General features: G+C 40.0%; 1 protein-coding gene across 1 annotated transcript in view; it reads left to right on the forward strand.

The window, feature by feature from the left end:
* Nucleotides 1-16,300, forward strand: part of LOC126397159 (contactin-associated protein-like 4) — a 108,168-nt gene that overhangs the window by 3,388 nt on the left and 88,480 nt on the right. The window contains exons 2-3 of the mRNA XM_050055715.1: nucleotides 6,911-7,058; nucleotides 10,039-10,242. Coding sequence (XP_049911672.1) covers nucleotides 6,911-7,058; nucleotides 10,039-10,242 — 352 coding nt within the window. The remainder of the gene's footprint in view (nucleotides 1-6,910; nucleotides 7,059-10,038; nucleotides 10,243-16,300) is intronic.

The raw sequence follows: 16,300 nt of genomic DNA on the forward strand, positions 1-16,300 counted from the left end.
TTGTTGTCGTACTGCTGCTTCAAGAATATAAGCAAAACAAGCCCGAAAAAGGCACTAAGAACGGCGTCGTCAAGCATCTTGTTATCCGCAGCGAGGACTACAGTGTTTTCTTCCGGTAAGCGTAAACACGTAACATCCGCCCCGCCCCCTATCCAATCAGAAACCTTCCCTGCCCCAAACCTTGTGCAGACCTGAATAAAGGCGATTAAACTGATCTCCCGTGTAAACTCTCATTTGGAATGAATATTTCCCATGTAAACTACCTGGAAAAACTCTGATCTGATTTCATTCAGATTTATTTCATTCTGAATGAGAAGCCATCATGTAATTGCGCCCAATGACATGTTGTACAACATTAATTTCACTGTGGTATGAAGATTTGAAACATTTTCTGTGGCTGTTGAAGCAACCCTCAACATAGTGTGAAAAAAAGGTCGAAAAATGTTTTTTGATACGAAGTAACTGTGACAAAAAATATATAACCAAAAAGAAAAACATTATCTTCGTTTAACCTTTATTTTAACAGGAAGTCCCTTGATATGGCAATCTTTTTTCCGAGGGAGACCTGGCCAAGACAGCACACCAGTCACAGTCAAAAAGAGATAAGGAAATAAAAAACACAAGGCAGAGACTAAATCCAGCTCAAATAAAAACAGATGCATTTCTCAGTCTACCCTGTTTCCACAGAAATTAGCACATGTGTATGCAGGTTTTTTAAACACAGAAAATCATGGTCTGTGCTTTTTTTTTTTTGTTGTTTTTTTTCTGGTGTGTCACATTCGACATCATGGCTTGACTGAAAAAAGGTTAGTAATCTGTAATCTGTTTTTATACCTCTTACTTTTTAAGTCGCTCTTTCAAACTCAGCCATTGTTTGAGCGCTGTTTGGGCAGAGACTGATGGTATTTTGAGGTGTTACATCATTGCATCTCAAGGCTACAATTAATGTCTTCATGCAGGTGTTGTATTTCCATCAATGTAGATCAGAGTGAGAGCCTATAAATATCTGCAATCATTTGGCCCGAGTGTGAATGCCGATTGCATTACATATGAAAGCCAGGTGTTAGCAGGTGTTAGTGGGTTTTTTGTGCAGCGGGAAAGGGGCTTTAAAAGGATTTCTAACATGGCTTTAATTTTTTTCAAGCAACTAGACATATTATACTCTATAAATGATTCCAGGTCCAGGGAACAAAGTAAGTGAAGTTTTTTTCCCCCAGCTCAGTAAAAAAAAAAATAATAAAAAAATCTAGAGAGCCAGCCTGCGTTTCCACCAGTGTTGATCAGAACCATTGTAATCACATATGTATCATCATTACACAAGGTCATTACACAATACACAACTGAAGTAAACAATAGTAGCAAGAGGATGGATCACATTAATCACCTGCAAGCTTTTGTTCTGTTATTGCAGATATTTGTTTTTATCTAGAAACAAGCCTGAACCAGCTACCAGCAGTAACTTGTTTTCTCCATCCTCTTTCCCACCTGTAGAATATGGTAGCAGTAAATGGACTGCACTTGTATAGTGCTTTTCTAGTCTTCCAACCACTCAAAGCGTTTTTGTCACTACATGTCACATTCACCAATTCATACACACAGTCACACCATGGTGGCCAAGGCTATCATACAAGGTGCCACCTGCTACTCAGTAACCATTCACTTGCACCCACACACTGATGGAACAGCCATCGGGAGCAATTTGGGGATCAGCATCTTGCCCAAGGATACTTCAACATGTGGGCTACAGGAGCCATGGATCGAACCGCCACTTTTTCCAATCGGTAAACGACCCGCGCTACCTCTGAGCCACAGCCACATGCCCAACCATCAGCTGAGAATCAATTAGTTTTTGGTCAAAATGCTTTGAAAGGTTCAAAATTAGGAGCAGGAAACCGGTACAGAACCTGGTCCATATTGGTGGAAAAACGGTGAAGAGTGCTGCAGGTCTGAGTCAGGAGATTATATTGGGGAAGTTTACCCAGCATGGCCTTGTACACAAAATATACAAATGAAATTGTCTACCCAGATTTAGTGTCAGCCAGTCTACCAAATCATAAATCGTACATTGATGAGCCCGGCAACCAGAGTTGGTTATAAATCGTAAAGCACTATGGCACACAGAATATAAAAGGTAGAGTGTACAAAAGCTAGCATGCATGTGGACAACATCATCATAGTCCCAAAATTTGAAAAGGTAGCTTGCAATTTTTTTTAATTCCTGGCTAACATGCCACATCCATGCTAGTGTTTTGTACTGAAATGTATTAAAAACCCATGGCTGCCTCTAGAAAGTTCATGAAAAACTAGTTGTTTGGGTAAAACCTTGCACGTTTAAATCCGTAGTATGTATTTGTACAAGTATGAAGACAGTATTGGAGGTAGAGGAGCTCAAAACTCAGGTTCACTGATGTTAAAATATATTTGGCCTCACTATCATAGACATAATTTACATGATCTGTGGGGACTGGTACTGCCTGCAGCGGCAAGCCTGCTCACCAGGAGTCTTTCACTCTTTATTAATAATGGATGGAACAATGAAAGGAACCTGGGCAGGGCTCTGTCGACTGCACGGAGCTGCTGTCAAACAGTTGAACCTCTGCTGACGGGAGGCTGGTGCTGTTGTTAGAAAAGACTGTCTGGCGTACAAAAAAGTCATAGCTTTGATTCCTGCCGAGGCGTAGGTGTCCATCATCAGTTTCCAAGCAAGACGCTGATGGAACACTTGCCAGCTCAGTCATTGTGAGCCAGTCTTGATAAGCGTGTCAGCTCAGTGTCTAAAATGTAAATGTGAATGAGGACTGAGACGTGCATGTGGTGGACTTAAATATTCTGATGTCCTCCCTGCAGACGGGGGGAGAAGTCACAGCTGAGGCACTCTCCTCTGCTTTCATGTCTGCATGTGTTCCCTAGTGTTTCTTTTTCACTCTGAAAATCCTTATTTCTCAGCATTTTATAGCATTTTTAAGCCAGTGCACACCCCGTGTTTAGAGGGAATACTAGACAGCAGAATGACTGATTACCACCAAGCAAAGTACTGCATGTCAGCATGACAGGAAGCCATGCGGGCCTCCGTTGATTAAACAGCATTAGCTGTGATTCAGAGGCAGTCAAGCATCTCCTCTCTCCTTTATGAAAGACAGTACACCCTTCTTGTTACAGTAGCGGCCCGGAGAACAGCTTTTGATTCACATTTGACAGGTTGCGATTTTCTCACAGTGAAGGATACAAAGTCTGTGAAGCCTGGGAGTCATCACTAAAGAGGGAGAGAGCAGGGCATGACTTCTTGCAGCTTAAAAACTTGTTGGTTTGACACTCAGCATGAAAGGTGATAAACCAAGATCAGCTCTCAGAGTGTTTTTAAAGCTTCATGTATTAGTCAGGCCAGCTTAGTATGTCAGGTAAGGAGGAGATTTGACTGCAAAAACAGCAGTATCCGTGGCAGCTTCTTACTGACTGCTCAGCTTAGATGCTCCGTATTTCTCCCTTTGCTCTCCAGTGGTGGGAAATAAATTACGTAATGTACTTAAGAGCAATTTTGAGGTACTTGTACTGAGTAATTCTAACTAATTTCTGCTATTTTCTATTAATCCACAAGACAGATTAATTTCATTTATTTGACAGATTTTGACTAAAGACTTAAATATATAAAACATTGGATTTGTTTATGTTAAATGCATTGACAAATGCAAATGTTTGCTGCCCCTCATCACATGTTCCCAGTAGTAGAAAGTGATTTAATACATTTCCTGAGGTACTGTACTTGAGTACCATTTTGACATACTTGTAATTCCATTTCATGCTGCTTTAGACTTCTACTCCCCTAAATTACAACACTCATCCATTTTGCTGCACTTTGTATTTTTACTTTAAAGTGGAAGCAAATAACACCGGTCTCCTGGGTAAAGTACCAGGGTAAAGTCCTCTGTAACCCACCTGCTTTCTTTACCCCATCAGTGCATTGGTCACATGATCACAGCCTCCCCAAGTACGTGGGTTGTACATAGAGGTGGGGGAAATAATCGATTTTTAGATGCATCGAGATTCTGTCTTGAATGATGCGAGCATCGATTTGGAAAACTCATAGTCGATTTTAATTTTATTTTTACTTTTATTATTCAAATTACCGTAACTCCTCGACCATTCACGCTATCGACGTAATTCCAACGGATTCTGAAAGCTGAGAAGCGGAGCTTTCCATTCATATACGATTACGGTAGTGACGTCATTACCTGTGGAGGAGGGGAGGGAAGTGAGCACAGCAGGAGGAGAGTGACAGCTGACGGGGAGAGTGCGAGTTGGGGTGAGCGGTGTTTTAGGGGAGTTTTGGTGAGTTTTAGTGGAGTTTGGGTGGCGTTTTCTTTGTAAATAATATTTAGTGTTGTAAATAATAGTATTTGTGGTTTTTTGAGAGCTTTTGAGTTTTTTATGCCGTATTTTCATCTTGTTTTCACCATAGTTAATAGTTTTGCCATTGTTCCTCTTTTTTGCAATAGTACGTGTTTTTATAGTTCATAAATAGTTATAGTCAGTTATAGTTTTGTAAATACTGGAGGAGAAATGTCGAGGAGGTCGACGAGGGACAGGAGAGTCCCCTTGAGATTTGTGGATGAGGAGGATGGACCGGAGGAGACTGGTGGAGTTTAGTCATCTCAGCCACAGTAACACGGTTCCATAATTCATATTAAATTCAAAAGATAACGAAAAAACAGCTACAAGTTAGAGGGAATAGTGATAAAGTGGTAAAACTTGGCATTGATCCACAGCCTCAGACGGATGCGCTCAAGCGTGCCGTGTGCACAAGCTCAGTTGGTAGGCGATACTATAGTTTCACATTTTTAACAATGCAATTTAAAAGTTTTGATTTTTATTGATAACCTGCATTCACCAACAACAAAAAGACTACATTTAGCACCCAAAAAAAAGTAAAAAAATAAAAAATAAATAAATAAAAATAAGTAAATAAAAAAACGAATATCGAATACCAAATTTTCATAACGAATACCTACCCATAGAAACGAATATTCGAATATCCGAATATTTGGGTACAGCCCTACAACAGTTTACACAGTTTCTTGGGTTGTTCCACTTCTGGGGATATTAAATGCAGAGAACTTACACTGATACTCTTTGGTGACTTTGGCTACCAGGGAAAACAAAGGTGCTATCCTCTTCCTGTTTTGTTTGCACAATGGTTGACGCACTTCCTTTGTGTCCCAAATTGAGGCTTAATTTTCACGGAAGATCGTAACTGGTTGCAGAAAGAATTGCACAGTGAAAGCCACTTTTATCAGGAAGCAGTCTAAACGCAGATGATGTCATTATTCTCGTGCACATCACATTGTGCAGTCCACATTTACTTTATAAATGGTAAATAGTAAATGGACCTGCACTTGTATAGCACCTTTCTAGTCACCCAAACACTCAAAGCGCTTTTTACATTTCAAGTCACATTCACCCATTCATGCACTGGTGGTCAATGCTACCGTACAAGGTGCCACTACTCAGTTTTTAACACACACTCACACACTGATAGAGCAGCCATCAGGAGCAATTTGGGGTTCAGTATCTTGCTCAAGGATACTTTGACAGCTGAGGATCGACCTGCTGATCTTTTGATTAGTGAGCGACTCGCTCTACCTCCTGAGCCATAGGCACCCACAAAGCTTCAAATTCTCACTTTTTTAAGGAGCATGACCACCCTGGGATCAAACCAGGAACCCTCTTGCTGTGAGGCAACAATGCTAACCAATAATAATACTACTGCCAATAATGGTGGCAGTGTGAATGATTAGTTAAAGCAAGAAAATGGTCTATTTCCACATGTTCACTTTGCTAACTTTGCCAATAATACATATGTACTCTTTCTTGAGGAACGTTTTTGATGCAGGATTTTTGCATGTATTGGAGTACTTTTACAATGTTGCTGCTTTTACTAAAGTAAAACACCCAAGAACTTCTTCTGCACCTGCTCTCTGATTCTTTCTCATGCCCTCCCTCCCCCTCCTCTTCGTCTTATGCTCTACCCTCCTCTCTCTCCCCTTGATTGAGGTCTTGTCAGAAGCTACTCATATTTCAAAACATGCTCGGGCAAGTAAATGAGATGCCGCTCTCCTCAGCCTCCTCAGCAGGAAACAGAGCCGTTTGTTGAGCTTAACGCTCCGCTGCCCAGCCGGCTCAGCCCTTCAAAGCACTGAAGACGGAACTGAGATCACAATTATGCAGCGCCAGGAAAGCCAATTTCACTCACGTAGCCACATCAGTACACACTCAGTGGACACACACTCTCAAGTAGGCAGGGCAGACACTAGCAGAGCACATGCCCATGTAACCACAAATGCAGCTTGTTTTTTTCCCCTTACAGATGTTAATGCATGTGTCGCTCTGCGTGTGCTGTTTACCTGTCAAGCAGAGAATCCCTCTGGATTCCCACAGGCAGCTGATTTGGAAAATAGAAGCCATTAGTCTTTTAAGAGAGGCTTGGTACGGAGACAGAATAGGTCCCAGAGTTATTGATCACAGGACAGAGAGAGGGAGAGACATTATCAGCAGTTAGGATCAATGGCCTCTGTGAGCTCAAAGTTTGAAAATGCAAAGAAGCTGTGTCAGGATCAGGGAGGTTAGGGGGACTTTTTCTGCAGAACTAGTGCATCTCTCTCTTTTAAAGGTTGTTGTTTCTATCTACATATCTCACTTCATGTCAGAAGAGAGAAGCTACAAAACTTAAAAAGAGAATAAATTTCCTTAGATTATGAGTATCAAAATATACCAACAAAAGGTGTTTGGTTCCTGTGTAGGCTACTTGAGGAACTAATGACTACAAATGGTTTGCTATCAGACTGCTGCAGCAACCAGAGAAACGTTAATGATTGGATATAAAAATCAGGCAGACTAACATGTTCTGTTGTTTCAGGCTTTTCCAGGTAACAGTAATGCAGACACTGTGGTCCAGTACAAACTCAAACAGCCGGTAATAGCTCGCTACCTCCGCCTGATTCCTCTGGATTGGAACCCCACTGGGAGGATTGGACTCAGACTGGAGATATATGGATGTCGATATAGTAAGTCTGATCCCTATATTTGACTTCTTTGTCAGTATTGGCTGGGGCTAATCCTTTATAAAAAAGAAAAAAAGATGGCTGGGCAGTCATGTATCTGGATTTTCAATTTTCCTGTTGTGGCTTATTTTCATTTTAGTATTTATTATTGCAGTAAGTGTAAAATGTCTATTTAGTGGCATAAAGCAAAGATGCTGCATGTATTTAATAAGGAGCCATTCACTTTTTTCAATTTCCAAAGCCTATGCTATCTTATATACTGCATTTAGTACTGGGTTTGTTTATACAGGAAATTTTGGTTATTGTTTTTTGGCACAAAGACAGATTACTTTATGGTTCAAACAGGCTCAGTTTCTTTTTCCCATTCTTTAAAGTTTAGACTTGTCACATCTTAGATCAAGAAAAAGTAGTTTGTGAGATTAGCTGCTGACAGATACACAATGCACAATCCCCTCTAGGCATAATAAGAACATGCATGCTGTAGTTATCAGCAACTTATTTTCTTTTGTTTGAATTAAAACAGCTAACATTTTCTCTGCAGGAGGTTTATTAGAAATATTGTGCAATTTTGATAAACAAAGATACATACCTCCAAAAGCATGATCAGTCTCGACACTAATATATATATATATATATGTATATATATACATATATATATATATATATATATATATATATATGTATATATGCTGTATATGCTTTTTTGTATTGGTCACTTTTTAAAACAATAACCAGTCTCATTGGCAGTAGTCTCGCCACCAGACAATCAGAGATCTCCGCCTTCTGATAGTCTGGGGACGCTCCTTTCTAAAGTGTGTTTAACGCACCGGAGAAAACAGCCGGCAACAAAGCAACGCCTCTAGCATTTTTTAAAAGGACACGCCCTCCTGGAAATGTGCGCTCCCCCTTTTCTCGTCTGCAAGGACACAAACACACACAGAGCTTGAAAATGGATGCCGAGAGATTTAACTCCGTTTTATCAAACGTGTGCTCAGTCCACAAGATTGTGGAAATGAAGGACTTACAGTGACTTTGTTTAAAACTTTTAACGCGGTCGGACTATGTTTACGAGCACAAGAGTTCAGCGAGCCACCGAAGGACCGCCCTGCGGATTTACTATTGGTTCTGCAACGTAGGGAGTTTTTTTAAACTCTGAAATTGTATCTGACCATCTAAACACAAAATCAGGGAGAAAGACATCAGTCTTTAGTTAAGCAAAGTGTCTAAAGACTGACTTGTGAGTCTACATTGGCAGGTGCTTAGGACCAAAAACTTGAAAGTAGAGACTCCAAAGAAGAAACAGAGAACAAGTGATTGACAGTGGACACAATCCATTAGTCACCTTTAATGAAGAATTCTGCAGGGGTCACTGTAAATGTAACCTAAACCATACTTAGTGTCAGCTTTGAGCAAAATTCTGACCGTACCAGAAACACATAATTATTATTATTTTTTTCTCACAAATTCGCACAGATTCTGCTTTCACAACAGTAAAAGTTAATTACTCTTGCTGGTCTTTTTGCTGCTCTGTAATCAGTAGCAGACACTAGACCATATGGTGTTTGTGAGGTTTGAAGGGTTTATATGTTAAGGGGCCAATAGTTAGCTTGCTCATTAGAAACCGTTTGTTCAGAGAGGAAATCGATATCATCAAACAATAGAAATACAGTCATGCTTTAGAAAGTATTGGCTGTTGTTTGTGAGGTTTATAGTGACCACATTGTCTCGGATGGTGTTCGGTGAAAATTGGAGAAAATATACAGTACAGTCCATGAACAATTCCTCCGCTGTGAAATACAAGCAATTCAAGCATATGAAGTCACTGCAGCAAAAACACCCTAAATTGAATGTCAAGATCAGTCTTGCTTTGTTGCTGTTCTGTAACATTTCTTTATTTACAAGCTCACACCTCTTCTATAGGCTCGCTTTCTCCAAGTTAGAACAGGGTTTGAAATATTTCACTGTAACCTCTCTAACCTCATGTTCAAGATCACACTTTTCAGCCAAGTGGGTTAACCCTAACCCTAACCCTAACCCGGAGATCACAACATCCATAATTTTCTAAAACAATTTGAAATGTGGACTCGTCAGACCACAGCACATTGTGTCAGTCCATCTCAGATGAGCTCAGGCCCAGAGAAGTCAGCGGTGTTTCTGGATGTTGTCGATAAATGGCTTTCACTTTGCATGGTGGAGTTTGAACTTACATTTGTAGATGCAGCGATGAACTGTGTTTACCGACAATGGTTTTCCAAAGTGTTCCTGAGCCCATGTAGTAAATCAATTCATCTGAGGGGTCTAAGGTCACAGGCATTCAATGTTAGTTTCCAGCATTGCCTGCTACATGCAGAGATTTCTGTGACTTCTCTGAATCTTTTGATGATATTGTGGATTATAGAATTGTAAAATCCCTAAATTCCTGCAATTGTCCATTGATGAATCTTAAACTGTTAGACTAATACCCCACACAGTTTTTCACAAAGTGGTAACCCTTGCGCTGTCCTTGCGTGTAAACCACTGAGCCTTCCGAGGATGCTTCGTTCATACCCAATCATGACACTGTCATTGGTTACCAAGTAACCTGTTGACCTGTGGAATGTTCCAGCTGTTTTTGTTTGTTTGTTTGTTTGTTTGATTTTTTTTTAGGCATTCCATAATTTTCCCAGTCCTTTGTTGTTCCTGTCCCAACTTTTTTTAAACGTGTTGCAGGCATTAAACTTAAAATACTGTATTTTTGCAAAATATTTTTTTTTCAGTCTGAACATTAAATATCTTGTCTTGTACTGTATTCAATTGATTAGAGGTCAAAGTATTTGCACGTCATTGCATTCTGCTTTTGTTTAAGTTTCAGACTTTTTTGGAATCAGGGTTGTAATATAAATTGACAAATGTCAGTTGTTACAGTTACTGAAGAATAAAGTGTACATCTGTTGTTGGAAAAATATAAAGCTCTTCCTTCTCCTCTTTCTCCGTCGTTCTGTAGCTTCTGACGTGGCCAACTTTGACGGAAGCAGCAGCCTGGTCTACAGGTGGAGTGTGAGGCAGAGTTGGACGGCGATGGAGGTCGTCTCTCTAAAGTTTAAGACCCTAAGGAATTCTGGGACACTGCTACATGCAGAGGGACAGAGAGATCACAGCCTCACTTTGGTGTTGGAGAAGGGACGGCTGCTGCTCTACCACCAACAAGGTACCAACATTATTCCTCCAATATGAAATAAGATGAGGTGAATGATCTCCGGGGGAAATGTACATGTTAAGAAAAAACTTAAAGTACTTTTTAAATGAAATAAATGAAAAAGAAATAAGAATTTAAGCTATTTTAAAGAGGTTACATTAAAAACCTATACACAATATATATTACATGACACTATATAAAACTGCAAAAGGAATAAAAAAATCCAGTAGAGCAATTCCTGCAGCCATGGTGTGAGCACTGTGTATGAGTATAGGTATAAGAATGAATAATAAATTCAGTACACATAACAATATATTAAAGTATATGATGTTGTATAATATATGTGCAGTATATGTATGTAATACACACACACTACAAAATAATAATACATTATATATGAAAGAAATGGAAACAAATACCACGATACAGCAAATGACAAAGACAATGGAAACTATCGTACAATATTATATAAAATGTATATAAAGTGTACAGTCATGTATTAGGCTAGTCGTTCCACTCTCTAAAAAATAGTGTAAACAAAATCTAGATTGCAGTCTCCTCTCTTTGACACAGTTTCTGGTTTTGGTGAGGTTATGTATCTGGATGGATCTTCAGATATTCTTTGCTCATGATCTCTGATGATATGATTGTATTTTGCTGTTTCTGCTGCATCTTAAACATACTGTGGGTGGTGTAATGATGGGTCTTTTAATCTGAATAGGCTGTCTCCTTTTATCTGGATGTAATTTTGTGCTTTTCTTACTTGAAGCTTTAAGTCCCGCTGGTTTCCATTCTTTATATACTGCATAATCATGGACCATTTTAAACCTGAAACTACATGCATTTAAATCTTTGGTAGAACAAAAAGCAGCAGTAGTCGACTTCCTGAGGACATGGATTGAAATCCTGTGGTGTAAAGTGGCTGAAACTTTGGACGTTTGAGTTTGTGTTGTGGAACTTGGATGACTTTTCCAACAAACTTCTGCAGCTTTATCTATCTGTTCATTGTTCTAAGTAAATGTCAGCTAAACGACTAAGCCTTACAGTGTAAGGCTCCAGAGTATCCACCATCTTGTCTCTATATAATGAATTTAATATCTTGCACATTTTTGTCCCCACAATGAAATGGAGGGAGTTTCAAGTCTGTCTCCGTCCATCTGCTGGTTTGCTTGTGCATTTGTCAGATGTGATTTCTAAGATACCACTGATCCAATTTTGAGGAAACTCGGGGGAATTATGCTTCTTTCTGCTTATGCTGATTAGCTCAGTAAAGTGTTTACTTGTTTATCCATATGTCTGAAGCAATATCTCAGACAAAACTCATCAGATTTTGAATAAACTTAGGGAATTGGTGCAGTTCACTATTGCAGGCGTGCAGTTATGGGTCAATGACTGTGGAGGAGGACAGCAACATTTGTTGGGGAAAACATATTTACTCTTGTCGAAGTTCTTTCCAGACTTTTTCCCTCAAAATCGACTGTGTCTCTCTCTTTCTGGCTCTGCTTCTCTCTCAGCTTGACATCCACTCCCATGCTCTCTCTCTTTTAATCTGTGATGGATGTTAGCAACATGTGTTAAGGATGAACTCTGTGGAGCACAGTGGGCTAGCACAGCATAACATGATCCATGGTCTCTAACTGCACAGAACAGAGCACTGTGGAGGCTATGGGAGGTAATGTGTGTGTGTTTGTGCGTGTGTGTGTTTGCGTTGGTGTAAATGAGGTTAAACCTGAGGTGTTGTCCGACTGCCAGGCCGTCGAATTATCACCATATGGCAGACCTCTCATCAACCACGCCATCTGGTTGCTGGAGTACTCTACTGCTCTGCTCACCAACCATTCCTTCCTTTCCTTTATTTAGGGTTGATGGTTTTCCTGTAATTATGTTGGTGAATTTTGCCCATTTTCAAAATGTATGTTATACCTATTGCCTAACACGATCCAATAATATTAGTAAACATTAGCAACTGTCACCCAAATCTAAAAACTAGAGGGCTAAAACTTAAATGGGTGATGTCATGGGGTATTAAGTCAGGAGCTGCTCCACAGACGATGAATTGGTAGAAATGTTCTAGATGACACTGAGAGCACCCAGGAGAATGTTCTGAGTATATGGGTACATTTCCTGTTTCACAACTGAGTACACTACAATGAAATAAAGCTCATTTAGGTAAATAAGAAAACAAACATTCTGTGGGTCCACAAAATCTAACACAATTTCACAGTAATATGTGAAATGGACACAACCTCTTAACATTGCATTACGTGGTGGTGGGCTGGAGTTGTGTGAAAATTATATGCTGGCAATATGAAAACAATGCCAATGCAAAGTCTAGTATGAGCGGTTGCAGTTTCATTGTGAAAACAGTTGCAGTTTGGTTAAGTTTAGGAGAAAATGTGGTTTTAGATAAAAAATAACTATGTAGACCTACAGGACACAAGTGATGTAAACGTAAGTATGCTGCGTTATTACACAAAGTAATAGTTATGTTAAGTCTGTAAAGTCATAGTAATAATAATAATAATAATAATAATAATAATAATAATACATTTTATTTGTGACACACTTTACATAAAAAAACAGATCTCAAAGTGCTACAGAAGGCAGTGCAGATATGCTATGTTAAGAGTTAAAAACAGACAACATGATGAAATACATCAGAAGGCTTTAGTAAAAAGGTAAGTCTTTAAGTTGCGTTTAAAAGCGTTCACAGTCTGCAGTGCTCTCAGGTGGTCAGGGAGAGCATTCCACAGTCAGGGAGCGGCCAGGCAGAAGGCCCAGTCTCCCATGGTGCGGAGTCTGGTCCTGGGGGGGTTGAGGAGGTTGGCAGTGTGGCGGGTGCGTGAAGAAGTCTGAGGAGTTCTTTAAGATAGAGTGAAGCATGTCCATGAATGCACTGATGTGTGAGGAGGGAGACCTCGTATTGAATTCTGAGTTCAACGGGCAGCCAGTGAGTGATGTGAGGATGGGTGTGAGTATGGGTGTGATATGGTCATGCTCTTAGCAATGCTGTTCTGGGTGTATTGAAGCCTCTGGATGTTTTCACTAGGAATCCTGATGAGGAGTGCATTACAGTAGTCCAGCCTGGAGGAGACAAGAGCGTGGACAAGCTTTTCAGCATCTGCCAGGTTGAATGATGGATGGAGTTTTGCAATGTTCCTGAGGTGGTAAAAGGAAGTCTTGCACTTTTGCAATGTTCCTGAGGTGGTAAAAGGAAGTCTTGCACAGGTGTTTGATGTGGGTCTCGAATGTAAGGTGGAGGTCCATTTTAACGCCGAGGTTGGTGACTGAAGTAGACAGGGGGATGTTCTCACCGGAGAAAGAGATGCTGGTGAGGGTGGATGATCTGACCTGGTGTAGGGTGCCAACAAGGATGGCTTTAGTCTTGGGCTTCATCCACGCCTTTATCTCCTTCAGGCAGGTATAGAGTGAGGCAGATGGCAGTAGTGCAGAGAAGGCGGGATCTGTCCGGAGGTAGAGTTGTGTGTCATCAGCATGACAATGGAATGATATGCCATGCGTGCTGATATCACAGCCGAGGCGGAGCATATAGAGAGTGAAGAGGGTAGGACCCAGCACCAAGCCTTAAGGGAAACCACAGGTGACATAGTGAACTTGTGATTTTGCCTCTCCCAATGCAACATACTCAGTTCATCCAGTGAAGTAGGATGTGAACCACTTGTGGACAGTATCAGTGAGGCAGATGGTGGAATGCAGGCATGTACCTACAATTACTTTTGGTTAAACATGGGGCAAGAACAGCTGTCTCCTGGTTTAAAGTCCATGTTTATTTGACCCATGCACCACTGCTCCCACACATCCTTTACAGACTTGCTCGCTCTTTATACTCAATTTGTGTGTCCAACAGAACAAAAGATCCCCACTGATTTTGAATTGGTATCGTTTTTGTGTTGCCAGCGCTTAAGACTTAAACTTGAGCTTTAGCTGGTGGCAAAATCAGGCTCCCATTCACTGTCTATGGAGCAGCTCCAGATGTCAGACTTGATGACATCAGAAGTTTGAGACTTACTTCTCTGGTTTCTGGCTTTGGGAGAGAGTAGCTCATGTTCACACATACTGATTGAACTTTCCTAGGCCATGGAAATAAAATATCGGTATTTTTATCTTGGGTGGTGGTCTCCCTTAAGTTTATTACAAAAACAAGATTTCTTGCCCTAAAATTAGCTTGATTGTAAACAGAACTTTGAATAATTGAAGTATAACTACACATTTTTAAAAAGAATTCTGACTTAAAATAATATTCACATGTCCACATGCATATTGAAACAGTTCTTGGTTGCTGTAATTGTACTTCCTCCCCATACCAGTCCTCACGGGATTCCTGATCAGGGACAAAAAGAGAGATGATTCCAAAGCAGCATAAGCGTTATGTTAGGTCAGGCTAGAGAATGGTGTCACCTGTCAGAAGGCCCTGTTAATGTATGATGGTACAGCCTGATACCCATTTCAGGGTTTTAACAGGGTGATAACAACATTAGCGTTGGAGGGCTCATCCAACTTTTGGCACATTTCACCATGTGGGCAGATGAGTCATCATGAGTCACATCTACCCCATGTTTAACAAGGCCAAGCTCAGAACAGAGCTATCCCTCATCTATGAGAATGACAAGTTCAAGGCTTGCGGTGGTACACTGACTCTGTTCCAGTTTTTCATGGAGAACAACCTTCAGGCCACATTGACTGAGACTGTAAGTCTTCTCAAGATTCTCATCACCACACCCATGACAACAGCAGAATCAGAGAGGTGCTTCTCTACTCTAAAGAGGATCAAGACCTTCCTGAGGAACACCATGACGCAGGATTGCCTGAATGCTCTGGCCATGCTCTCCATGGAGAATTAACTTGTCAGAAACATCCCTGACTTCAATAATAGGGTTATTGAGAGCTTTGCCACTCACAAGGACAGAAGGGCAAAATTCCTGTACAAATAGATATCACACACACACACACACACACACACACACATTCCCTTGACCAAATCTTTCTCTGTATATAGTTGACCTATGCACAAGACATCATCCAGCAATATATATACAGTAGTGTGTTTGCTAATATTACTGTATATGTAATCTGTTCATCATTTTCTTGATTGTTTAGTCTATAAAATGGTTTTTCATTGACTCATATTAAACGCAAATCTTAACATTTGATAATCAAAAACAAAAAAAATGTTTGGAATCTAACCTTAGAAAATCACTCAAATGCTGACATTATTATCAAAATTGTTGCAGATCATATTTTTCTTGATCGACTAATTGAAAAATCAGGTAATTGTTGCAGTTCTGATCACATTAGTAACATTTAACTTGATCGTAAAGTACTGTACAGTATTCTCCCAGCCAAAGGTTTGAGTTCAGCCACTTTATATTAATTTCTTTATTATACATGCTTTATACAGTGTAAATTTCATAGATACATTACAACAATCTATATAAGTCTATGTTATTGTATTTAGTCAACTTTGCACTCTGTTCTGGTGGCGTGTCTCTTGCGTTGCCTATTTACTACCAACACACTGTTTCATGTGCTCTGCTGTGCACCTCTGCCACAAGGGGGCACTGCCGTAACAGTCAACAGCCTTGTGTGTAAAATGTGTAAATATCAGTCATTTGTTTACATGTTCAGTTTCAAATGCAAAATTTGTGTTTGTGCAATATGCTGTTTATGTTTTTGTGTGAGAATGCCTCAACTTTTTAATACTGGCATTAAATAATTACTATTTCACAGAGCACTGGTATCCTGCCGTTTGTGTTAAATTGTATTGGGATAGTTGACACTGGCTTAATATGGCACAGCCCCACCTAGAATATTTTTCACTAGCCACCACTGCAGATGACAGTATGGACCAGCAGAGTATGACCATCATTAAAGGGCCAGTGTGTAATATTTGGCATGGTTTATTGTCAAATCTGAATCTGAATCTGAATATTCTACCCATTAATATGTTTATATAAGTGTATAATCGCTATAAAATAAAATTCGTTTGGTTTTCGTAGCCTTATAGTTATGTTTTTATATATATATATAGCAAGGGCCTTGCTTTAGAGAG

The sequence above is a fragment of the Epinephelus moara genome, chromosome 10, assembly GCF_006386435.1.
Source record: "Epinephelus moara isolate mb chromosome 10, YSFRI_EMoa_1.0, whole genome shotgun sequence".
NCBI lineage: Eukaryota > Metazoa > Chordata > Actinopteri > Perciformes > Serranidae > Epinephelus > Epinephelus moara.